This window comes from Schistocerca serialis, chromosome 7 (genome assembly GCF_023864345.2).
Source record: "Schistocerca serialis cubense isolate TAMUIC-IGC-003099 chromosome 7, iqSchSeri2.2, whole genome shotgun sequence".
NCBI lineage: Eukaryota > Metazoa > Arthropoda > Insecta > Orthoptera > Acrididae > Schistocerca > Schistocerca serialis.
The window spans coordinates 48,038,548-48,066,366 of record NC_064644.1 but is presented as its reverse complement, the minus strand read 5'-3'; the positions used below and the strand labels follow the sequence as shown (position 1 = coordinate 48,066,366).

The following is a 27,819-nucleotide window of genomic DNA, read 5'->3' as shown; positions in this document are numbered from 1 at the left end:
GAGGCTCTGTTAGATAATGATCAGTTTGGCTTTAAGAAAGGTAGTGGCAACAGAGGGCCAGTTCTGACGTTGTGCTGGACAATGCAAGCAAGACTACAGACAAATCAAGACACATTCATTGGATTTGTTGACTTAGGAAATGTGTTTAGTATAAAATGGTGTGAGATGTTCGAAACTCTGAGCTAACAGGAGTAAGCTTTAAGGTAAGATGGGTAATATACAATATTTATAATAACTATGAGGGAACAATAAGACGGGAAGACCAAGAACAAACTGCTGAGATTTAAAAAGGGTGTAATACAGGGATGCAGTTTTTCATCCCTACTATTCAGAAGCAACAACAGAAATAAAAGGTTCAAGAGTGGGATTAAAATTCAAGGTGAAAGAATGTCAATGATAATATTTGCTGATGTCATTGCCATTCTCAGTGAAAGTGAAGATGAATTACAGGATCTGTTGAATGTAATGAACAGTAAAATGAGTACAGAATATGCACTGACAGTGAACTAGAAAAACAACAAGAGCCACGAGAAACAGAAGAAATGTGAATGGCAAGAAACTTGTTGAAACTGATGATGACAAAGTAGATGAAATTAAGGAAGCCTGCTGTCTTGGGAAGGAAATAACCTAACACGGGTGAACCAAGACAGACAAACCAAGCAGGTCAGCAAAGGGAAAGATGACATTCCTGACCAAGAGAAGTCTGCCGGTATCAAACACAGGCCTTAATCTGAGGAAGAAATTTCTAAGAATGTACATTTGGATCACAGCATTGTGTGGTAGGGTATCATGGATTGTGGGAAAACCAGAACACGAGATAATTAAAGCATCTGAAATCTGATGCTACATAAGAATGGTGGATATTAGGTGGCCTGAAAAGATAAGGAACGAGGAGGTCCTCCACAGAATTGACGGAGAAAGGAACATATGATGAGAAAAGACAGGATGATAGGAGACGTGTTAATGACACCAGAAATAACCTCCGTGGTACTGTAAGATGCTGTAGAGGATGGAAACTGTAGGAGAAGATAGACAATGGAAAACATCCAACAAATAATTGAGGACATGGGAGCTAGCAAAGGAGAGGAATTTATTGTGGGCAGCCTGAAACCAGCCAGAAGATCACTTTTTTAAAAAAGAGGGAGGGAAGAAAAACATTCAAATACTGGTTGGTAGCTGAATGGATATTACAGGGATTAAACCGTGTCATACAGCAGATAATCACATAAATTCTGTATCATTTACAAATGTGAGACACTTGTTCTTTGCTGGTTGAAGACTGCACAATAGCTGGGTTAATGAGGTGGGAATTTAAGGAGATGGGACGTGGATAAACTGAAAGAACCAGAGGTTGTACAGAGATTCAGGGAGAGCATAAGGGAGCAATTGACAGGAATAGGGGAAATAAATACAGTAGAAGAAGAATGGGTAGCTTTGAGGGATGAAGTAGTGAAGGCAGCAGAGGATCAAGTAGGTAAAAAGACGAGGGCTAGTAGAAATCCTTGGGTAACAGAAGAAATATTGAATTTAATTGATGAAAGGAGAAAATATAAAAATGCGGTAAGTGAAACAGGCAAAAAGGAATACAAACGTCTCAAAAACGAGATCGACAGGAAGTGCAAAATGGCTAAACAGGGATGGCTAGAGGACAAATGTAAGGATGTAGAGGCCTATGTCACTAGGGGTAAGATAGATACCGCCTACAGGAAAATTAAAGAGACCTTTGGAGATAAGAGAACGACTTGTATGAATATCAAGAGCTCAGATGGAAACCCAGTTCTAAGCAAAGAAGGGAAAGCAGAAAGGTGGAAGGAGTATATAGAGGGTCTATACAAGGGCGATGTACTTGAGGACAATATTATGGAAATGGAAGAGGATGTAGATGAAGATGAAATGGGAGATACGATACTGCGTGAAGAGTTTGACAGAGCACTGAAAGACCTGAGTCGAAACAAGGCCCCCGGAGTAGACAATATTCCATTGGAACTACTGACGGCCGTGGGAGAGCCAGTCCTGACAAAACTCTACCATCTGGTGAGCAAGATGTATGAAACAGGCGAAATACCCTCAGACTTCAAGAAGAATATAATAATTCCAATCCCAAAGAAAACAGGTGTTGACAGATGTGAAAATTACCGAACAATCAGTTTAATAAGCCACAGCTGCAAAATACTAACACGAATTCTTTACAGACGAATGGAAAAACTAGTAGAAGCCAACCTCGGGGAAGATCAGTTTGGATTCCGTAGAAACACTGGAACACGTGAGGCAATACTGACCTTACGACTTATCTTAGAAGAAAGATTAAGGAAAGGCAAACCTACGTTTCTAGCATTTGTAGACTTAGAGAAAGCTTTTGACAATGTTGACTGGAATACTCTCTTTCAAATTCTGAAGGTGGCAGGGGTAAAATACAGGGAGCGAAAGGCTATTTACAATTTGTACAGAAACCAGATGGCAGTTATAAGAGTCGAGGGACATGAAAGGGAAGCAGTGGTTGGGAAGGGAGTAAGACAGGGTTGTAGTCTCTCCCCGATGTTGTTCAATCTGTATATTGAGCAAGCAGTAAAGGAAACAAAAGAAAAATTCGGGGTAGGTATTAAAATTCATGGAGAAGAAATAAAAACTTTGAGGTTCGCCGATGACATTGTAATTCTGTCAGAGACAGCAAAGGACTTGGAAGAGCAGTTGAATGGAATGGACAGTGTCTTGAAAGGAGGATATAAGATGAACATCAACAAAAGCAAAACAAGGATAATGGAATGTAGTCTAATTAAGTCGGGTGATGCTGAGGGAATTAGATTAGGAAATGAGGCACTTAAAGTAGTAAAGGAGTTTTGCTATTTGGGGAGCAAAATAACTGATGATGGTCGAAGTAGAGAGGATATAAAATGTAGGCTGGCAATGGCAAGGAAAGCGTTTCTGAAGAAGAGAAATTTGTTAACATCCTGTATTGATTTAAGTGTCAGGAAGTCATTTCTGAAAGTATTTGTATGGAGTGTAGCCATGTATGGAAGTGAAACATGGACGATAAATAGTTTGGAAAGAAGAGAATAGAAGCTTTCGAAATGTGGTGCTACAGAAGAATGCTGAAGATTAGATGGGTAGATCACATAACTAATGAGGAAGTATTGAATAGGATTGGGGAGAAGAGAAGTTTGTGGCACAACTTGACCAGAAAAAGGGATCGGTTGGTAGGACATGTTTTGAGGCATCAAGGGATCACCAATTTAGTGTTGGAGGGCAGCGTGGAGGGTAAAAATCGTAGAGGGAGACCAAGAGATGAATACACTAAGCAGATTCAGAAGGATGTAGGTTGCAATAGGTACTGGGAGATGAAAAAGCTTGCACAGGATAGAGTAGCATGGAGAGCTGCATCAAACCAGTCTCAGGACTGAAGACCACAACAACAACAACAATTAAAAACTGTTAGTTAATCCACATTTCCAAAATATAACAGACTACACAGCTCATTGACAGTAACTGCTCCCTGTAAGCAGTAACATATTACCTCAAAGTTAAATAACTATGATAGTCTCTGATGGTCTTCATTTTTAGACAGTGTTAACTGATTTGTACAGTAAATATGTACCCTAATATTTTGAAGCTTATATACTAGTTCATTTACAACAACATACAACATTCTTCCAGCAGGCTTTCTGCTCACACTTATTAAAATGAATTGTCGTTTGATATTTGTCATATGGTGCTACATTGTTGTCAGCTGCACCTCAGTTAATATACTGCTTGAGAATTGCTAAGCAACAACTGACACTTACTAAGACTAAGGAACAACTGACATCTGATAGCAAAATGAAATGTAGAGAATGGGTCATGTTAACTGCCACGAAGCCTGTGCATGAACACACTGTATGCACTCAACAGTTCATGATATTTGTGTGCTTACGATCATGGACGACCAGTTGGATGACTTGAAGCTGGGCAAAGAGTCACTACTGTGGCCAAAGTAACGGCTGTGTCCAAAAGTGTCATTTCGCGATTAAAAATGGGCCGCTGAAGGTGGAAATGCGATGTGAAAACATGTCAGTGGTCACAGATGGATCACGACATTTTAAGAGGATCACTACATAGCCATAGTGGTTAAAAGAGGCAGACATCTCACTCCTAGGCAGACTGCTGCAGATCTTGCAACAGCTACTGGTTCACAAGTCTCTCCCAGAACCATTTCACAGCAATTAAATCAAGCTGCTTTGTATGCTCAAAAGCCTGTTAAATGCATCTCACTTCAACCATGCCATTGCTGGGAAGGAGTTCGTTTGTGTAGAGAACATGTTGATTGGGGTCAGCAACAGTGTTCCAGGTGATGTTCTCTCTGTTGAATACCATAACACAGTGACGAGTGATTCTGGCCAGTTAGTGCCAAGGGGGGGGCGGGGGGGGGGGGGGGGCGGGGGGGGGGAGTGTGTGTGTGTGTGTGTGTGTGTGTGTGTGTGTGTGTGTGAGAGAGAGAGAGAGAGAGAGAGAGAGAGAGAGAGAGCAGGGGGTGGGGGAGGAGGACATTACACATCGCAGAATGTTCATGAACGTCGTCAGCATGGCCTACGCATTACACGGTGTGGGCAGGCATTATGCACAACGGTCAACCACGGCTGCATATTTTTGTGTGAGGTACTGTTACAGCACAGTGCTATTGCAGGGAGATTATTCTGGATCATGTCCATTTGTTTAGGGGTGCAGTAGGTCCTGACTTTCTGTTTATGGATGACAATGACCTCCCACATAGTAACGCTGAGGTGTCGGACACACTAGAAAGTGAAGATACTGAACTTATGGAACGGCCTATTTACTCTCTGGACCTGAACCCTATAGAGCATGCCTGGGATGTTCTTGGCAGATGTCTTTCTCAGTGAACCCTCCCATAGCCATGCAAGAAATGAACACCAGCTTGAAACAGCAGTGGGAGATTATCCCACAAAGACTCCTCAAAAATTTGGCAGCCAGTATGAACAACAGGTGCAAAATGTGGGGACTAATGACCTCAGAAGTTGAGTCCCACAGTGCTCAGAGCCATTTGAACCATTTTGCAAAATGTGCATTAGGGCCAAAGAGTGGCATATTCCTTACTGAGGGTCAGATATCAACCTTTATGTTGGGAATCTGAACAGTGCAAACATGAAAGTTTTTTACGTCTGTTATCTTGCTTTTCCATGTGGTGAAATCTGTACCATTTTTCATTATAATTATACCACACCACCTCTATTATATATGTCATCCTACATTGCTTGTAATTATTCCTGTCAAATCATGTCTCTGTTCCTTAGCAACTGTCAGAGTATGCAGAGCACATTTTTTCCTCCATTGAGGTTGGTGACAAGTTGTCTGGAGTCCTGGCAAAGCTTGTTAATGGGTTGTATGTAAACAACATATTAATTGCAAACTGTAAGCGAATTACATTTTATAACAATAAGAATATAATCGAGGGAAACATTCCATGTGGGAAAAATAGATCTAAAAATAAAGATGCTTTAACTTACCAAACGAAAGCGTTGGAATGTTGATAGGAGACAATGAAAAACACACAAACACACACACAAATTTCAAGCTTTTGCAACCCACAGTTGCTTCATCAGGAAAGAGGGAAGGAGAGGGAAAGACGAAAGGATGTAGGCTTTAAGGGAGAGGGTAAGGAGTCATTCCAATCCCGGGAGCGGAAAGTGTGCACGCGAGCGCGCGTGCACACACACACACACACACACACACACACACACACACACACACACACACACGGTGTGTGTGTGTGTGTGTGTGTGTGTGTGTGTGTGTGTGTGTGCATACCTGTCCCTTTTTCCCCCTAAGGTAAGTCTTTCCGCTCCCGGGATTGGAATGACTCCTTACCCTCTCTCATAAAGCCCACATCCTTTCGTCTTTCCCTCTCCTTCCCTCTTTCCTGATGAAGCAACCGTGGGTTGCGAAAGCTTGAAATTTGTGTGTGTGTTTGTGTGTTTTTTATTGCCTCCTATCAACATACCAACGCTTTCGTTTGGTAAGTTACAGCATCTTTATTTTTAGATATATTACATTTTATAATGGCGCACTGGCAACAGCAGACAGTTCATGTATAACAATGAGAGCATTGCAGGAACTAAGGTCCAAGGTATAAAGTATCAATCAGAAAGTAATTTCAATGAGACTACAGTACAAAATTTTGCGCTCTGCAAATATCTTGAACTCAAAGTTTGGGTCAGTTCTAGTGTAAGATTCCACCCATCAGCTTTCAGCAACGACTTCATACATAAGGCAAAAGACGCGACATAGAGGCGATGTTTGAAAGCAACTGATCATATTCTTAAACAAATGAATGTAACATACAATAAAACATAGACCATTGTTATATATGGTCTACGCAATAAAATTAAAATCACAGCTCATGTGATTAGTTACTTAGCCACAAATTATATCGAAAAGATTTGGAGGTAATGAAAATATGAAAATAAATAAGAACAGAAAAAGAGAAATATATACATCTGAAGTAAATATCATTGCAATTTATGTGAGTGAGAAAATTACAGACAATCTTTAAATGCATCGGAGTATAGCACATGGTGAAGATGTAATATTATGAAATAGTGTTTTAATGATGACTACTGAATCTAACGGGACTATCGCGGTAAAGTGCTGGGTTTTGGCGAGCAGAAACTAAAATGGTAAAATGAAATAAATAGTTAGAAAAGCCTGTACACAAATAACGAAAATTCACAAAAAATAACAGACTGCAATCGGTAACTACAATTAAGTTATATAGGCCAGTCCTAAATACCAATTTCAACCATGGTCCATTATTTAGATCATTTTTTCAGCAGGTGTTTGGACTAATAATAGGATTTCTGCATTTGTAATTCTCTTTGAACTCTGTGACAAAGAAACAAATACTGGAATCGGTAACTAGAATCAAGCTATATCAGTTAGTTCTAGTTATCAATTCCAACCATTCCACAGTTCATTACTTAGACCATTTTTGCAACAAGTGTGTGCACTACAGTGTTACAGGATTTCTACGTTTAGTATTACTCTCTTCACTACCAAGAAAAAGAAAAAGTATCTTGGAGTTGGTTCCTACAATACTTGTTACTTTTTCACAGGAGTTCACAGATCAATAAGAACTCTAGCAATCCTACACACATACTGCAGACATGTCCAAAATTATGAACCATTGAACGGCTGGAATTGGTAACTAGAATTGACAACATGTGCAGGTCAATTCTAGTTACTGATTCCAATGATAGCATGGTTCATTATTTAGATCATTTTTGCAGTGTGTGCACTGAAATGTAATAGGATTTCTGCATTTGCAGTTGCTTCCTGAATTGCTGTGAAAAAGTAATTAATATTGCAATTGGTAAATAGAATTAACGTATATGTAGGTCAAGTCTAGTTTCTAACTCCAATATTAGTCACTTTCTAGTGAATTCTCGTTATTTGTGTACTGGCTTTTTTTAACGATTTCTGTGTTGGTTTTTCCATGTTTCATTCTACTGTTTTATATAGGTTACAATTTGTTTCTTTTTCCCCACTGTTGTTTTAAATTTTAGTTTCTCCCTGCCCAAACCCCTCACTTTCCCGCGATAGCCTACATAGATTCAATTGTTATTATTTCTTTCCTTTCTCAGACGTTATGTCTGGTTAAAAATTGAAAGTGACACGGACCTTGATCAAGCGTGACTTCCTTTTAACTGTACGGTATATGTTACATTGCATTTAGGAACTTTCAGGTAATTGAACATGTATCAATAATTACAGATTTCTGCAGTTGTATATATACCTTTGGATGTAGCTGTATTGCGTTGATGTACTGGTGGATATTGTGTGGTATGACTCCAATTATTATTATTATTATTATTATTATTATTATTATTAACCCTATTTTATAATATTACTACTTCACCATGCACTATATTGTTATGGAATGTAAAGGTTCTCCAAGGTTTCCTTACTCACATAAATTAAGACAGTAATTTATTTCACACATATATACTTCTATTTTGCTATGTTCTTATTTATTTCTGTTATCTCCAATTCATTTCGACATAATTTGTGGCTAAGTTAATAACCACATGAATTGTGATTGTTAATTTCATTGTATGCTACATTACTTTGTTTACAAATATCATCTGCAGCATCCATGCCTCTAGTATGAAGTCATTCCTCAAAGCTGACGAGTGGAATCGGGCACTAGAGTTTATCCTAAAGTTTTATGTGAGAATGGCCGTTTTGTTTTTCTTGGAAAATGCGGTTTTTGCCTTTCAAATTTCATTCGCATGGAAAGGTTTTTTTATGAACAGTTAATGATGATAATGATCACACCAAGGTTTTACAGCAACTAAGCACTCTAATTGGAAGAATATAAAAGTATATCTATTTTCCCAAATCATCATGAATAAATCAAGAAGAGATGCAGTAAGAAATGTCCTGGCAGAACATAAAGATGTAAGAGTATAAGAGAGAACGCACTGGATAGTAGAAGTAATGAACTATTGATAAGTGCACAAAAAAGAATGTACCTGTCAATGATTAACACTTCTACAATTCAACTCAGTGAGTTGTCTCCTTTAAAGTATTTAAATGCACACATATGTGTACTCCAGTTCATTAAAGCATTTACCTGAAAGCTAGTGAACTTTTTTTTTTTTTTTTTTTTTTTTTTTTTTTTTTTTTTTTGTGGCTGTTGATGGCTCAATGCTTGGACTACTCAGTGAGTTATGTCCTTGAGTCATAAATTATTTACGCAGATGAAGAAGACATGTATTTGTGGCCTCCATTGCAGCAGTGCTGCTAAACTCCAATAAAATCATCTTCCTACGGGAACTGATAGTAACACTGGTTGACAGATTATGTTACATACCAAAAACAAGTCTTAACCTAAAGGAATAATGTAGTTTCAACACATATTTTCAGTGTATCTTTTATGCCAGAGATGTTAGTGCAGCTGCATAAATTGACTTACCAAGATGCCACTGTAGAAAACCACTAATCGCAGTTTGTACCTTCTCTCTTGTCAATACTAGACTTATCTGTCACTTATCACTTCTTTCACCTATGGCAAGGTTTAGCGATGTGAGGAAAGCTGAGTTGCAGCATGGTCCATGATACGTGCTGAACTGGCTGCATGAGACAGTGCAAAAGTCAGAGGAGGGCAACAATGTACTACATCCAACAGGGCCATGACTAGTAAAGCATTGTGGTGTTCAAAACAATCTTCTGGTTGATGACTGCTTTACTTTTTTACTTCTCATCAGTGCACCTTGATGTCCCAAAAGATTAACACGACTCTCTCATAAATTGTCATTGCCTTGAATTTTTTCTTCAAATTTGGGTGCTTCCACTATTAACTGTCCCTACTTTCCAGTCCTTCATGACAGTGTCATCAACAATGATGTATGTTATGGCATGGAGTCACTAGCTGATCTGCTGTTTCACTGTCTCATTCACAGGCACACTTGTCTTCTACTCTGATTCCAACATTCAGTGCTAACAAAATCTCTATTACAAAATCTCTAGTACTTCCTTAATTTTTCAAATTCTTCATACACTATCTGTTTACTTAAATAATTGTCTCCATGCTGCACTTTCATTCTGATGTAAATTTTGGATGATATATGTTCTGGCCCCCAAAAACAAACAGGATTTTTATATGGCGCACATTATTTGATCATGAGATTTTTCTGGCAAACTGTTAATGGACTATTGTTTTTTATACACTATTTCATTTCTACAGAATATATAATAAAGTTTATGCTATTTAATGCCTTAAAAATTCATATGTTGATCATGGACACTTCTCTTATTTAGTATAATTATCTCTTTCTCCTATAAGAGCTCGAGTCTAATTTATGTGGACAATATAAATAAACTATGAAGAACAGTTCTCTGCAGCAGACATATATAATTTAACTGTTGGATCAGTATTATCAGTAAACAAAGGACATTTACCTTGCAGTGTTAAATGCTGATTGTGTAGCATATGTGCCATCGGGTGTCACAAGCTTTTGAACAGGCACTTGAGCCTGCATTGTTTCATCATCCACCTTCTCACCAGCTGCCCTGCGCAATTCATCCTCCACAATCGGGATCTAGGAGATGAATGAGGTAAATGATTAACTCTCAACAACCAACATACTAATTCTGCAGTAAAGAGTTCTTCACCTAATGGGGCAACTTGGATCTTTGGAGGAGAACAGTAATTTCGATACCTAAATAACTTAAAGAATTATTTGTATTGGTCACATATTGATTTACCTGAAAAGGTAACATAAGCCTGTCCTTATACGGTGAGACTTGTGCTGGCAACAACGACATCCTCGCAGTCTACCAACATCAACACTAGCTGGAGGTTCTCAGCATAGTGTAAACCAGTGGTGGTTGTAGCATACGAGTACAAGAGCACATGAACACACTACATTTTCACACCTAGAGGATTTATTGGTTATTTTTCTTTGGATGCTGTTAAATGTAATGTAGATGCAGTATCTGAAATACACGGCACTAAATCTACTGCACTGTGCTACACTGCTCCTCTACACTCGGTGAAACTTGGCATCATGGTCACGAGCACACCTTCACTTGTGCACATTTTACAGATGTTCTACACACACGCAACTGACATGACGTAATTGCCTTATGGGCCAAAAACAAACACATTTGATAAACAATGTGCACGATTCACGGTGTGCACTGCTAGCCCTTACCACTCAACTACGAGGGGGGATCAAATATAAACGGGATTTTTGTTCCTTAACATCCCTGTGCTTCTGCTATGCTTCGCTCACAATGTATAAGTAAAACAAGTGCACCCCTCCATTGCGCAATGCATAATTATCAAATTTCTTGCTCGTGAAGGAGTTACTGCAGCAGAAATTTGCCCAAGATTGATCGAATAGTTTGGTGACAAAACATTATCAAGGATGTGTGTTTTTTCCCAGCATAAAAAGTTCAAGGAAGGAAAAGAACATGTGTAAAATCAGCAACACGATCGCCATCCTTGTACCAGCATTACAGACAAAAACATTTGTGCAGTTAAAGACATTATTGATGACTATCGACGGGCGAGAGTATCAGAAATTGCACAAAAAGTCGAAGTCAGTTATGAGAGCTGTCAAGCAATCATCAAAAATGACCTACAGTTCCGTAAAGTGTTTTCCAGATGGATCCCTAAACTTTTGACCAAAAATCTGAAATTGAGACATTTGGAGGTCTGTCAGAGGCTTACAGCAAGGTTTGCGGAAGAAGGTGATGCATTTTTTGAGTCAGGTCGTCACCTGCGACGAAACATGGGTTCACCACTACCCTCCAGAATCCAAACAAGCCAGTAAGGAGTGGCAGAGGAGAAACAGGAGGCCGCACCAGTGAAAGCCAACACTCTACTATCAGCTGGCAAGGTTCTTTCAAGCATTTTTTTCGATCAGTGAGGCATTTTGCTAATTGATTTTTTGCATGAGTGATGCACAATCAAAGCTGCTTACTACTGCAAACTGTTGAACAAGGCTAGAGTTGTATATCGCCGCAAAAGACGAGACCGATCGAGTCAACAGGTCAACCTCATCCATGGCAATGTGTGACCCCATACTGCAGCTCTGTCTGTCTTCAAGCTACAAGAAATGCACTGGAGTACACTCTCATTACAGCCCGGGCTTATTGCCCTGCGATTTCCATTTATTTGGACTGCTTACAGAAGCTCTAGGAGGGCGACGATTTGAAGATGACAAGAGTGTGGAAGACTTTGTGTGCAACAGGCTGGTGACACGGCCCAGTTCTTTTTATGATGAGGGTGTCAAAAAGCTGCCCACATGCTGGAACAAATGCATTTCCAAAGCTGAAGAATATGCGGAAAAATAAATAATAACTGCCTTAAGTTTTCCAATAAATGAATTTAAATGCAAAATAAAATCCCGTTTATATTTGATCCGCCCTCGTACAAGTTTAAGTCAATGCCATCAGGAGGTAGCACACTGCAGCAGACTTATCTACGTTCGCTTGGCATAAATCCTGCTAGATGGTGGCACAGTCCACAGATATGCCAATTCACTCACTATACAGTACAATTACATTGGACATCAATATAAGTTATAGTTATACTGATAGAAAAATCTATTTTGTGGGATTTTGAATGAAATGTAGTATAATACTAAGTTTTGGATTTTCTCATACAGTAATACATTTGAGGCACTGAAAACCATTAAGAACATCATTGTCGAGTGGGAGACTGTAGCATTTATTCATGCTTCTGACGTCTGTTGATCTTATGGTGGGTCAGGCTTCTCCCTAATGTAGGCCCACATCGCACATATATACGGACATTCACAAAAAGCTTCTTATTGGTTTCTTTGATGTTCATTTAAATATTGGGGCGAAGATGATTTGCTTTTCGCCCTTATGGCTCTCAGTGCCTAATTTGCGTTCAAGAAAGTGACCTTGTTGGTAAATAGTAATACTTGAATTTAATAATTTCCACAAATGGCAGTATATTTGGAGTTTGTTGTCTACTGTGCGGGAGAATCAGCTTTCCTGTATAGTGTGAACATGAGGTCTGTTGAACCTGCATTAATTGCTAACAGAAAAGAAAAATAACCAGGAAAAGTTAGCCGCAAAGGAACTAGCGCCTCCCAGACCAGATCCGTTGCCTGAGAAAGTGATGAAATAAAATAAGCGAGACTACAAATGAAGATTTAACAATTAAGTGGATAATAATTTTAAGTAGTTGTGTGTGTGCAATGTACAAAATTGCCCGATTTTCAGCCCAGAAGTTAATCTGTTAACTAATACAAGAATCAGGAATCTTATACATTTGTCTGAAAAAATAAAAAAGCATGAAAACTCTCACTTACACAAAAATTCGAAATGGAGAGTTGCAAAAGCTTAAAACGGACAGATTGTTTGCGCAACTGCTTGTTCTATTTCTTTTGTGCTCACTGCATACTGATGGACTGCTCATCATGGACTGAGAAATACTGCTGATGTCATCTTGGTTAGACACCTCCTCGTCTTACCTAAGATTATACTTTCAGACACATTTTATATTTGTGCTACTGCTTTTAACATGTCAGTTTGGTTTTGTATGTATGAGAGATATCAGGAAAATAAGATTACAAGATTTTTTCCACAATCCCAAATGCATAATTTCAATGAAACATACAGCACCAATTGCATAGGTATTACATCATTTTTCCACATAGCCCCCCATTTACATCAACGCGTTCTGTCAACTGTGGGATGAGTTTTTTAATACCTGCACCTCAGGTGTCTCCTGCTAACTTATTAAACCACTTCTCCACTTCAATTTTCATCTCCTCATCATTGGAAAACTCTTTTTTGATCATACATTCCTTCAATTTAGGAAAACAAAATGATGCAAGACAGAGACTGTGAGAGGGGTGGTCCAAAAGATTGCAATGAAGTGTGGTCAACAACTTTTGCATTATGAGAGCGGAGTGCAGCCTAGTTTTGTCACCAAGGAGGCAGACTCCCTTTGTCAGCATTGCAGGGCATTCATTCTGGATTGCACTGGGGAGCTTCTTGAGGGCCTCATAGTATTGCACAGAATTGATTGTTTCACCTCTCGGCAAAAATTCAACAAGCAGAATGTGTTTTATGGTGCAGAAAGTGGCTGCCATGACTCTTTAAGCTGTCTGCTGAGTTTTAACTTTTTTGTTGCAGGGGAATGGGCATGTCACCACTGCACTGACTTACTTGTTCTCTGGAGTATGGTGGTAAACCACAGTTTCATCCCATCACTATGGAGTACAGAAAAGTCTCTCTGTCACTCGCAAAATGATCATGAAACTCTAGCATGGTCTTGCCTATGCTGATTTTGCATTCTGCATCTCCAAAAACCAATCGTGCACACAACTTGCGATATCCTAATTGATCACTCAAGATTTCATGAACAATGGTCCACAGTTCATCCAGGTCATCACTGGTCACACAGCAATCAGAATGAATATGCTCTTAAAGTTTTTGCACCAGTTCATCGGTCGCAATGGACAGGCATCCAGGTCTCTCTTCATTGTGAATTTCCATTCCTCCGAAAGTGAAATTCTGTACCCATGTTGTAAGATGTTGCCATGACATAACCTTCTCCCCATACACTAGCATGACTGTGATGAATTGTGGCAGCACTCATGCCCTTGGCATTTGGGGAGTGTATCACAGCATGTACTTCACACATAATGGGAGATGGAATGACAGCATTCATCTGTAACAGCCAGCTCAATGAGAGTTGGGACACTACTGTACTGATGAATGTTACCACTCATTCATTTCAGTGCTTACTGCCATAAACAACAGTGGTACCAAATGAAAAACTCAGTTTGTTGGTAGAGCCACAGGCCTCATAACCTTAGTCTCTGGGTATCACTACAAATTAAATTATACTCATCTGATATACTAAGAAATTTACCACTGCATGATAGTTTCTTATACTTAAACAATAGAAAGTCCAGGATGGAATAACAATATGGAAAGATAGATTGCTACTCATTACACTGATGATGCGTTCAGTCGCTGACAGGCATAATGAACCTATCTTTCCCATTTTTTTCTGATATTTAACCTAGTTTTAAAAATTGTTATATGTAACTGCCAAATGTATAAACCTTACATTTTGTTCCACTTTCTGAAATTTAGTTGTGTTTCATAAAATATTTGACTTAAAAATCTGTTTGCCTTTCTTCCACTAATGACAACCATTGTAATTGTTTTTACCTTAGTTGAGAATTACTCACCTTCTACACAACTACATGTTCAGTTTACGACTACATATCTGGTGCATCACTGCTCTTTTTAAGGTAGTTAACTTATTGATTTTCCTTATATGCTCTGTTGATGTTTCATAAGTTCTGAAATACCTAAGTTTATATTTTCCTCTTATAGATCTGACGATGGCTATGCAGCTGAGGCCAGTTATCAAATAAATAAAATGTAACCAACATAAAGAATTCTTCAATTTTATAAGTAGGAGTTCCTGTGAAAGAGGTTGGCTTTTCAGTTCAAAAGCCTCCAAACCCCTTTTCACCATCTTACATAACCCAATGTTAACATAATCACAGTGGAAGGGAATATAGCATATTTCTGTTTTCCCGCATCTAGTGTCAGTACTCATCATGGAAATACAATAGGATTCTGGTTTAATGATACAGATTTTAATGGTAAAACACATTGAGAATCTAAGACATTACTTAAAAAGTTTGTGAAAAATTCTAGTTACAGAATCAAATTAAAATTCAGACTGAACTGTAGTCACACATCACTTAGAAAAAAAAGTATCATACTCTTCATGTCACACAGTCCGTTTTTAGTTTCCCGTAAGTAGGAAGGAGGAACTATTATAACTATAATTGCAAATACTTCGAACATTATCTTACCTCTCCGAGAGTTTGTCGCACTTGGTTCATAACAGACTGAATGTCATCTGGTGTAGTTGCATATTCGCCAAGAATCCACAGTGCTGAACGATGAACTTTCACTGACTTAATTGTTGGGAAAGCATCTAAAAGCCTCTGCAAGACAAAGTAAATGTTTCTACAATATATTACAGAAATGAGGAAATAGTACTGAAGGTAAATGATTTTTCATTTTACCTCAATGATCAATGGCCGAAGTCCTTCAAACTTCTGTATAGCTTCCCTCACAAACACGAGAACATCAGAGGCAGCAAGTTCATTAGTATCTGACAAGAATTCAATCAAAACTGGGATGACAGTAGCTGCTACATCTGGAAACTAAATGAGAAATATTTAAATGTATATTTCTCATTCACACTGGAAACATCAATATACTGCACAGAGTTAAGTAGGTCACAAGCCTTTTGGTGTAACATTAGTCTACAAATATCTTGGATCTATAGTACCCAGGACACGCATGTATCAACAAACTTTCAATTTAAAGTGAGGGATATGAAGAAAGTGATCAAATATCCAGGTATATTGGTAAGACATGTTATTTTGACAGGAAAGATATGAGACTGAGTAAAGAGGTTACAAGGAATAGATGTTGTCAAGAATAGAGGGGCAATTAAACAGAACAATAAAACCACAAGCCAATAATACTTAGAGAATTATGATGGTAATAATTTACTAATGCCACAGGAAATCAAGTTATGGTGAAGAAGCAAACAATAATACACTGACCTGGTAGGGCATCTGTACATTCCTGCAATTAAATTACACAAATGACATGAACTATTCATCCAAGATGGATTTTTCATCTAAAATTAGTAGTCATACTGAGCATTTAACGTTTCCATCTGTGAAATGTATTATTTTGTAATAATTACAGTTTTTAAGTGGCTGGGCAAATGGAACAATATAATGTCCTTTCCACTTGAAGACACAGATTGCACCTAAGTGAATCCACAGAGACCATGTTCTTCCATGGTACCAACACAGTCGCTACGACAGCCAATGGCGCACATAATATAAATGGGAAAAGCAAACTGCTCCTTGGTTTCTTGTATTGTCAGTACTAATTAGCACTGGTCAATTTGTATTGACATTGTCAAAACACCTACAACAGCTGAAGTAAGACTGACATTTCTTGTATGAAAATAAAGTTGTGGACTCTGGCTTGAGGACAAAGGATGGCAAGTTCATCAGACATGCAGCACATGCTCTGACTGGGGATGAAAACTGGCTCTGTCCTTTTCAAAGGAACCACCCTTGAATTGAAGGAAATCATGGAAAATCTAAATCTGAATGCCACAGTAAAATTTGAAGTACCATCCTGCAGAATGGGATTTCAATGCCTCCAACATCGCTCTGACTGTTTCACGCTGTACTACGAAATCATTAAATTTAAAGTCATGAATATTTTTGAAATCCTACACAGTGGAGAAAAAGAAACTGATAATGTTAGAGCAACAGGGGATGGGGAATCAATCAAAACTTTCCAGATAACCATAAGTGTGAAATGCACCATAGTACGGCTATGAACATAAAACGATAGCCAATCAGCGACGGGTGTACAGAAGGTTGGAGCATTTCTGGCAGCCCGGTTTCGTCTGACTACGCTGCTGCTGTGTTATTGTGGCTGGCATTACCCGCTGCACTTACTATGTGCTGTTGGAGGCAGGAACTTCAAGCATTTGCTGTAAATAATGTTAATCAAAACTGAGTGTTTTAAATTTTATTTGTTTGCTTTTTCAATAATCTCTTAGTTCACACTTAATAATCTATTGTAATTTTTAGAAAAAAAAAGTTCATGCAAGCTCTTTATACATTAGCTAATAATGTTAATTTCAGTGCAAATCTTCAAAAGGAAACATGTTCTATTCTGCAGCAGTGGGGGAGCGGGGAGGGGGGGGGGGGGATACCAAAAATATTTCTTTAGAATCACATAATATTAACCACTCTTCATATCACTTCAGTTCACAAACTAATTAAACCTCCTTGTCTTCCTTTTCTCAGTTTGTTTCTGCTTTTGAAGAATTCCACTGAAATTAACATTTTAACATTTTCAGTTGTTTCCACTCATCAACCAATCTTTTATGAGTAGACACTAGTGTTGCATACCTTGATGCAGCAGGAATGAAGTGTGCGAACGAGAAGCTGTCTGTATTTTCCTGTGTCCTCATGCTCCACCACATTATGAGTTTTAGCTACTTCTTTTTTCAACACAAGCACCATTTCCTCAATGTTGCGAGACGAAACAAGGTCCATTGCTGCAAATTTGAAAATCAGTCAAGGACATACACGTGCAATTAAATTAAATGCATAGCGACAACTTATAATGGTGAGTTGCTTGATAAACATATCTACATTCTGATAATTACGGTATTATCAGAATTCTCAAGAAGTTTTAGTAAAGCATGCATTTTCTCAACCTGTAACGTTTCCTCCTTTCTCTTAACTAAAGGTCTAGAGAAACTGCAATATAAGTCCCACATGCACACGAAATATATTAATTAACTATGCATTATCAATGAATATGAATATAAGAGTTTCACAGCATATAATTTTTCAACAATGAATGCAAAACGTCAATCTTCAAGTTTAAAGTTTGCATTCTAAAACACAAAACAAATATCATATGTGGTGACTTTAACAGAAATAAGCAAACCAGAACCAACATATCGCAAAAGATATTTTTGAATCTGTAAGATCTTTAAAATTGTATTGAATGAACTACTGCCCAGCTCATAGTAACGCTTCTCTAGAAAACATTATTATTTTTAACTTTTCAAGAGATGTGTAAAAACTAAGTAATGTGGGAGGTGTATGTCTTGTTGACCATGATCTACTAGTTCTTTCAATCTGTTGTGAATGACATTCTCATTTAGAGATAGACATGCAAATTAGTACTGAGAAATGTACTGTATACGTTAAAGGTTAGAGAAAGGACAATATTAACATGTGGTAGATAAGGTGGCCCCTGGGTCAAAACTGGAGACATTTTTATTGCACTAAACTCTAGCTAATCCATCAGACCGTTGTCCAGACTCTCAGTAATCCCATCCACATCCAGCCTGAAGTTGCTCAAGCAGAAATGATGCATACAATAATGAATTATTGTGTGAAATTGTGGCTTGTACAGTTCAGTCTCACATCATCTAAAAGGAATCATATTATTTTAGACCTCAAGTGGAAACTCCAAGTTAGAGATAAGTTGAACTGAAGTTCTTTATAGAAAGCCATTGCTGCTGAGTATAGTGCTGGGCAAGAAACTATTTATGACAAAACACTAACCTAATGAAGAGATAATCAAAAGCATACAGGAAAGTTATGACGGAAAGTGATGAAGAAAAGGATGTAGGAGGAGAGACAATGATGATATCTCACGCAGATGGTGCTGAAGCTGCAAATATCTTCTTGGAGTACATTATCCAACAACCAGTAACAGGCAGTACTGTTGTAACGTTTGTAAAGTAGTTGTGTGATACAGTATGCTGCTGCCACATATCATCTTTGAGTCAACTAAAAATTTGGGACATTTCATAGTGAGTGATATTACTCTATAGAAACACACTCAAGGACTAAGTTTTCTACAAATGTGTCTTTGGATTTCATAAAGAATAATCCATATGTGTTAACATCAAATTTTAGACACACTAAATAATCTACCACTTCCGCTAATGCGACAGCCATATGTGCTAGGAATGGCCAGATTAGTAAGAGTCTATTGTATTTAAATTTCACAAAAAGACAGTATTTTTCGTCTATAGTCTTTCCTCCTCTAAAGTGACAATTCTACTGTAATCTTCAGTCCGAAGACTGCTCTCTGAATAACTAATGCAATCTACATCCTTCTGAATCTGCTTAATGCATTCATCTCTTAATCTCCCTCTACGATTTTTACCTTCCTCCCCCCCTCCCTCCAAAATTCCCTCCAATACTAAACTGGTGATCTCTTGATGTCCCAGAATGTATCCTATCAACCAATCCCTTCCTTTAGCCAAGCTGTAACACAAAATTCTCGTCTCTCCATCTCAATTCAGTACCCCCTCATTAGTTGTACGATCTACTAACCCAATCTTCAGTATTCTTCCGTAGCATCATTGCAAAAGCCTCTATTCTCTTCTTGACTAAATTGTTTATTGCCATGTCTCAGTTACACACATGGCTACACTCCAGGCAAATACCTTCAGGACAGACATCCTAACATTTAAAGCTATATTTGATGTTAACAAAAAATTTCTCTTCTCCAAAAACATTTTTCATCCCATTGACAGTCTACATATGATATCCTCTCTACTTCAGCCACACGTATGAAATTCAAAATTACAAGAGTACTGCGTAAATTGTATTTTATTATTTATTGTAAACATTTATTAATTTATGTTGTTCTTTTTCAACACTTTAAAGAACACCTGCCCCAAATATCCAATTAAAAGAAGGAAAGAAGAAAGGAAAGTTAGTGTTTAAAATGCTGTCGACAATGAAGTCTTTAGAGATGGAGCGCAAGCTCTTATTAGGGAAGGATGGGCAAGAAAACTGGCAATGACCTTTCAAAGGAATCATTCTAGTATCTGTCTTTAGCAATTTTGGGAAATCGCAGAAAATTTAAATCTGGAAGGTTGGATGGAGATCTGAATCGTTGTCCTCCCAATATGAGCCCTAAGTGTTAACCACTACACCACCTTGTTCGGTCCAATTGAAAGAAGAAAGTGAAATGCCGTTATGATATCTCTCACGTTAGGGAGGAGATGCTCACCATATTTAAAATTTGTAAAAGCTTTTGTGAAGGTGGGGGTCAAGTGGAATAACATCATGTAGAGGGCCTACCTGAAGTGTAACAAACACTACAAAGACGGACTTACTCTGTCTATAAGAGTAGCTTGTGAACAGTATACTGAAAGTGCTCCGAACAACTGCAGAGCAGCATCAGATTTCATTAAGCAAGTGCAGGCATGCATATGCGTGTGCCCCCCCCCCCTATCCACCCACCCCCACCACACAACCATACTGCATAAAGACACAACACTTAACCCATACGATTTCAGTGACTACTTTCTGAACTCAGTAACTGAACTGAGGTTCAAACTCAACACAACACAACACACACACATGCAGCTGTCTTGCTTGGTGCAGAGTTGCCTGGGAAGTATGGTTTCTACTAGAACATTATCATACCCAGAGATGCGATAAAAGTTGTTTCCATGTTCTTTACTCCAAAGTATGGAATGTCATATCTATAATCACAAAAAATACATCTGACTTTTATAACAAATACTGTCATTTAATAAGTGCTTAGAATTTTCCCTAAGTCACTGAAAATTTCTGAGTTCAAACAAGTATATAAAATTGAGACAGCACCTCCCACAAAACTACTGACTTGATTCTATTATCTCACTATTCTCTAAAATTTTTACTCCCGTTTGTACCATCAACTGTACAACTACCCTGGAAAGCAAGCTCTTCTCTCCAGTAGTCAGTATGGTTTCCAATAGAGGAAGAATACTATCATCACTATCCTTGAAACTGTTAATTAAACAGTGACTGCATTTGAAAACAAAAGCAAGGTGTCTCAAGTATTGTGTGATTAATGTGGTCTGTGACAGTGTCGCTTTTGGTATAGCTTTACTACCATAGGCTAAGTAACTCCTCAGTAACTGTAACTGATTCACATTCAAGTAACAGTGAACAATTTATATCAGTTAAAAATGAGGCACTCTGTTGTGAGGGCAGTAAAGACAAGGGTACAGCAGGGCTCAGTTTTGGCATAATTTTTTTTTCGATTTTGCTGTCAATGATTTGCCCAGTTAGTTGTATAAAAGCAATAATTCTCAAGGAAACTATAACATTATGATATGGAAGAGCTGGCAAATACTTACCTTTAGGACAAATGTCCATACTGAATGACAGACACACACAAAAGCACACACACTATCGTAGCTTTCGGAACTAGTAGTTCTTCCCTCAGGGATGAGAGGAGGATGGATCAGGGAAGGTTAAAAACCAAGGGCAAGTCACTCAGACCTCAGAATGATGAATGGCCCATCATTTGGGACGAAGAGAGGTGACAAAGATAAAAGGAGGGGTAGGGGGCTACTCCCTCTGATAGGCCCCACCACACTTTCATCTTTGTCTACCCTTGTCCTCACAACAGGTGCATCCCTCTCACCTATCCGAGAAAAGACCCAATAGTTACAAAGGCTAGAATAGTGCGCCTACTTTTCTTTGTGTCTGCTGGCAGCATTGACATTTCTCCTAAAGTTAAGTACCGAGCTGCAACTATGTCGCAGAACTTTACTTTATGTAAGACCTCAATCATTTATTTGCTATGCAGATGATACAACACTGGTTAATTCACAAATTATTCTACCCCACAGTATCATCTTCGAGGGTAAAGGAGTGAATCTGGGACAGAAAAGAAAATTATTAAATCAGCGTCAGATGCAGCTATAAATACCAACCTAAGTTGAGTGTCTTCTTACGAACTTCAAGATCTGGACTTGAGAGAACACGTAGTATGTCCATCACAAGATCCTGAAGCACTCTTTCATGTGTTGGGTGCTCCTTCAGAGCTATGAGGCGATCCAATACAATTAGCTTCACATTATTGTCACTTTCTTTCACTATCAATTCAATGTAGCAAGATGCAGCAGCCTGTAAACATCAAGTTTTAAGAAATCATTATTTTTAAATGCAGTATATAAATTCTGAGTATCATAATGTCCAATTTATTCCTTCCAGTATGCAAAGAAGCCATATGAAAAGTAGTCATAAACAAAATACCATGCACTGTACTCTTGAAATGGGTGAATAGATAACTCCTGATCAGTGTATTGCACTAGCAATTGTGCAGAAAGGACAAGTAGGTACTTGTTTTTGTTGTACTTTAAATGGGCATTGAATGATTCATTTATGACAACAATTGCTACCTGGTAGAGCTTACAGGCAGTGTGCCATCACAAACAGTCGGGAACAAAGCACTGGAGATCTCGAGCTGCCGTGTGTCATTTACTTCTGACACCATACAATGGCCAAGAGAGGCCTACACGGTATTGAGTGCAGTCAGAACAATGCCAGTGTGTCCATTGATGGTCAGGTGAATGACACAAAGCTGCAACTCTAGAGACCAGTACCTCTCCGACTACTGGAAGCATGGCATGGAAAACTATTGGCTATGACAATGTGACTGATTTGCTAATTACTGTAGGAAGGCTGAACTGACCTGTTGGATGAGACAATATGATTGATCTTGTAATTACTGAAGGAAGGCTGAGTGCTTGTCACTAAGTGCCAAGAATGTTTACCCATACCGTCATACTCTTCATGACCAGAGTACCAAATGACATGTTTCAGAACGATGATGCCAAGAACCCACTGTGCAGTTCAGGCAACAAATATTTTGAGGTATGTACAGATCGTTAACTGGCCTGTCCAGTGCCCTCATTTGTCGCCCAGAGAGCATGTCTGGGAAATGATGGGAAGATGATTACTTACATATCAGCAATCTTAATAAACTGACACAGTATGTGTTCCAGAAAGAGCAATAAATACCTCGAAGTAACATTCAGAGGATGCTTGCTTCCATGTTACAACGAATATAAGACAGTATGTGTGTCTGTGATGAGGACGAATCATACTGATGATGATGGACACTAGTTCAAACTGAAACGAAAGTTACATAATTTAACACTCATAATGTGTTAACATCTCCACAACGTTTGATGAAGCTCCGTGTTGTAATACATTCTAATTATGTCAGTGAATAAAAAAACTAAATACGTTCGAAATGTGGTAAAAATTGCTCTTACAAACATTGTACCAGTTACAGTTTGTGTGCAGTCTACTATTGTGTCATGTCACCGCGATGTGCTGCAGGCTTAGATTGTCATTTCCGTGAACTATAACTACAGAATAAAAATAAAAAAAAAAAAAAAAAAAAAAAAAAAAAAGTGAGGATGACATGGACATCTACACACTATTCCTTGTTACAGACGTTACTCTTGACAGTCTAATGTAGATAAAATTATGTCACGTGTGTTATTGCCAAACTTTATATATACAGAGCGCACGTTCCTTGCTGTAGAGGTTATGACATTTATACACAAAATTTCACTGTGTTCAAACACATGCTACTTGAGTGCTATAGGGATAAGACTACAAATAGTCTTTGGAGTATGTGATTAAGGTATTGTACCCCAAATACAATACACTGAAATGATGGAATATATTCTCGCACAATGTTCAGTTCCATACTTCAGGAATAAAATGTTGGTGTTATACTGCCTAGTTTTCACACCTATGATGCGTACCTTAACATGTAATTTTACAAGGCTGTGAAGTTCTCATTTACTTCACTGATTAAAACAGTTTACCAGACAGTGAAATAAATGCAGGACCTTTGCTTTTCTGCAGAAATGCCCTACCTAAATACCTTGCTACACTAACATTCCATGGAGAATGAATGGCTTAGCCACAGCCTTGAGATTATTTCCACTACGAATTTAACATTGTCTAGATATGTGTACAATACAATAAACTATTTACAGGGTGTTTCAAAAATGACCGGTATATTTGAAACGGCAATAAAAACTAAACGAGCAGCGATAGAAATACACCGTTTGTTGCAATATGCTTGGGACAACAGTACATTTTCAGGCGGACAAACTTTCGAAATTACAGTAGTTACAATTTTCAACAACAGATGGCGCTGCAAGTGATGTGAAAGATATAGAAGACAACGCAGTCTGTGGGTGCGCCATTCTGTACATCGTCTTTCTGCTGTAAGCGTGTGCTGTTCACAACATGCAAGTGTGCTGTAGACAACATGGTTTATTCCTTAGAACAGAGGATTTTTCTGGTGTTGGAATTCCACCGCCTAGAACACAGTGTTGTTGCAACAAGACGAAGTTTTCAACGGAGGTTTAATGTAACCAAAGGACTGAAAAGCGATACAATAAAAGATCTGTTTGAAAAATTTCAACGGACTGGGAACGTGACGGATGAACGTGCTGGAAAGGTAGGGCGACCACGTATGGCAACCACAGAGGGCAACGCGCAGCTAGTGCAGCAGGTGATCCAACAGCGGCCTCGGGTTTCCGTTCGCCATGTTGCAGCTGCGGTCCAAATGACGCCAACGTCCATGTATCGTCTCATGCGCCAGAGTTTACACCTCTATCCATACAAAATTCAAACGCGGCAACCCCTCAGCGCTGCTGCCATTGCTGCATGAGAGACATTCGCTAACGATATAGTGCACAGGATTGATGACGGCGATATGCATGTGGGCAGCATTTGTTTACTGACGAAGCTTATTTTTACCTGGACGGCTTCGTCAATAAACAGAACTGGCACATATGGGGAACCGAAAAGCCCCATGTTGCAGTCCCATCGTCCCTGCATCCTCAAAAAGTACTGGTCTGGGCCGCCATTTCTTCCAAAGGAATCATTGGCCCATTTTTCAGATCCGAAACGATTACTGCATCACGCTATCTGGACATTCTTCGTGAATTTGTGGCGGTACAAACTGCCTTACACGACACTGCGAAGACCTCGTGGTTTATGCAAGATGGTGCCCGGCCACATCGCACGGCCGACGTCTTTAATTTCCTGAATGAATATTTCGATGATCGTGTGATTGCTTTGGGCTATCCGAAACATACAGGAGGCGGCGTGGATTGGCCTCCCTATTCGCCAGACATGAACCCCTGTGACTTCTTTCTGTGGGGACACTTGAAAGACCAGGTCTACCGCCAGAATCCAGAAACAATTGAACAGCTGAAGCAGTACATCTCATCTGCATGTGAAGCCATTCCGCCAGACACGTTGTCAAAGGTTTCGGGTAATTTCATTCAGAGACTACGCCATATTATTGCTACGCATGGTGGATATGTGGAAAATATTGTACTATAGAGTTTCCCAGACCGCAGCGCCATCTGTTGTTGAAAATTGTAACTACTGTAATTTCGAAAGTTTGTCTGCCTGAAAATGTACTGTTGTCCCAAGCATATTGCAACAAACGGTGTATTTCTATCGCTGCTCGTTTAGTTTTTATTGCCGTTTCAAATATACCGGTCATTTTTGAAACACCCTGTAGATCAAAAATAAAATGTATAGTCTGCTGCTAAAACAAGTATTATTTCAATCATTTTCTTGATGGGGGATATCACAGCTGTATATTTCTTAAAGAACACTTTGAATTTTTTTCCACCTCAGCTGTTTTTTTGACAAATATTCAATTTATTATATCTTGCAAGACTGGCCAATTTTGACCTTACAGATCAAAGATACAAAAAGTATAAGTTTGGCTTACTTACATAAAAAACAGTAGTTTACAACAGACAGCCTAAAATTGTACTTACAGGTGTCAATGTGTTGTACAATTATCCTGACATAACGTACTGTATGTTGTTATAAACATATTAAGATCAGAATTGTGGTTGGTTGGTTGTTTGGGGAATGAGACCAGACAGCGTGGTCATCGGTCTCATCGGATTAGGGAAGGATGTCGGCCGTGCCCTTTCAGAGGAACCATCCCGGCATATGCCTGGAGTGATTTAGGGAAATCACGGAAAACCTAAATCAGGATGGCCTGACGCGGGATAGAATTGTAAAATACTGAATCCAGAATGAGCAGTGTACCAAGGCATCAATTGCGACAGCAGAGTGTGGCGAAATCCAGAAAAAGGAGGGAATCTTTATTACATTTTGGATGTAAAATAATTACAAATATAGCTCCACCAGATGGTGCATCATTATTTCATTCACTTACATCTTATATTTGACATCTTTATAAATCTATGTTGGTCTTACTATCTCAACCTTCCCATTTTTTAAGGATGCTGACATTTAACATAGTTTTCAGATGTCCATTATGCTCTATGTGCTTTTTATGCTATAAACAGTCCTACATTAATAAGTTAAATAACATATTTTCCAGATGTCCATTATGCTCTATGTGCTTTTTATGCTATAAACAGTCCTACATTAATAAGTCAAATAACATATCTTCCAATTTTTAATATTTAATATCATCACTTGTTTTTACCCTTGGTCTTGCCACTATAAGATGACCGAGTGCAACCCCCCCCCCCCTTTTTTTTTGTTCGCCACTGGTAGTATATTTTATGCTACACTACCTCACACCATAATTTCAACCTATCACTGCACCCATTTTAGCCACAAGCAGTAAGACTTTCTCAGACCATGACACGAGAATAAAACATTTTATTATATATAATAATTTTACCGTCATGTGAGTTTTACACCCTGTCACCCGTTTTTGTGTACCAAACTATCTCTGTTCACATTTTAAATATTGAGAATGTTATATTTTAAACTATTTTTGGATATTTTAACTTAGGCCCATGATGCTAAATAATAAACTGATTAAAAAAATAAACAAATAAATAAAGTATGTCTGTGTTTCATTAGGCAAGCAAGCCATGTACTACAATAACTATTCAGACTGAGTGTACGCTATCATCAGTCATAAATGTTGCTTTCTAGCTAAACATCACTTGCCACATATCAGTAGTTATGTAGTCACAAGTTTATTTATAATGATGCACCATAATGCAGAGTTACATTTCAGGGTGTATACGCGGACAAAGAAAAAAAATTCCTGGATTTCTCCCGGATTTCCTGGTTAAAGATACATTTTCTCCTGGGTGAAAACATACTTTTTCCCTGTTAACTGACAGTACATTTTCTCTCGAAACTGTATAACTTATCCATCCTTAGAATGGTTATGGTTTTATACACGGGTGTAGAATTACTGGCGCTTTAGAAAATGAAACACAGGGGGAAAAAACGTTTTGGAAAGATCTTTGATGTGCAGTAACATGTACGCTGCATATTTTCGTATCACGAAAGTATAAATCCGAATTCCACCAAACAGCGCATGTTACTTTCCGAAGCATTGAAATTGAGATTGCGATGCGCTTTTGTAAGCCAGTCATAGCTCATGTCACGTGATTTTCACCAGCTGATGATACCAGGTATTCAGAGCTTATGACACGTGATGAAGCCAGCCAATAGCAACATCACTGTTAAGTAGCGCGAACACACAAACAGAAGAAGTTAATGGTTTAAATAAATATACATTGTTGCTACAAGAAAAGTAAAGCCTTCACTTATAATATTGGTCTATAAGATTAATAAGGTAGAAGAGAAGCAAAGATTTCACATATAATGTTAGTCTTTTATGCAAGTATTACAATTTAAGATATATCACACAAATGTGTCATTAAAATTTTTAATAACGACATAAATGTCTGTTCTTCTGGGCTCGAAATTCATCTAAATGGCTTGCCATCAAAGAGTTTATTTTTAAATGAGAGTCAAACGCTCTTTGATTTAAGAAATTCAACGTACATTCTCATACGTAGTTCAACTTGCGTAAAAGGAAATTTTCTTTGATAGT

General features: G+C 38.4%; 1 protein-coding gene across 1 annotated transcript in view; it reads right to left on the bottom strand.

The window, feature by feature from the left end:
• LOC126412408 (coatomer subunit beta) overlaps positions 1–27,819 on the bottom strand; it is a 109,124-nt gene that overhangs the window by 32,368 nt on the left and 48,937 nt on the right. Inside the window, exons 7-11 of the mRNA XM_050081992.1 lie at positions 21,860–22,052; positions 17,520–17,668; positions 15,591–15,731; positions 15,375–15,509; positions 9,949–10,088 (exon numbers count right to left, since the gene is read on the bottom strand). Coding sequence (XP_049937949.1) covers positions 9,949–10,088; positions 15,375–15,509; positions 15,591–15,731; positions 17,520–17,668; positions 21,860–22,052 — 758 coding nt within the window. The remainder of the gene's footprint in view (positions 1–9,948; positions 10,089–15,374; positions 15,510–15,590; positions 15,732–17,519; positions 17,669–21,859; positions 22,053–27,819) is intronic.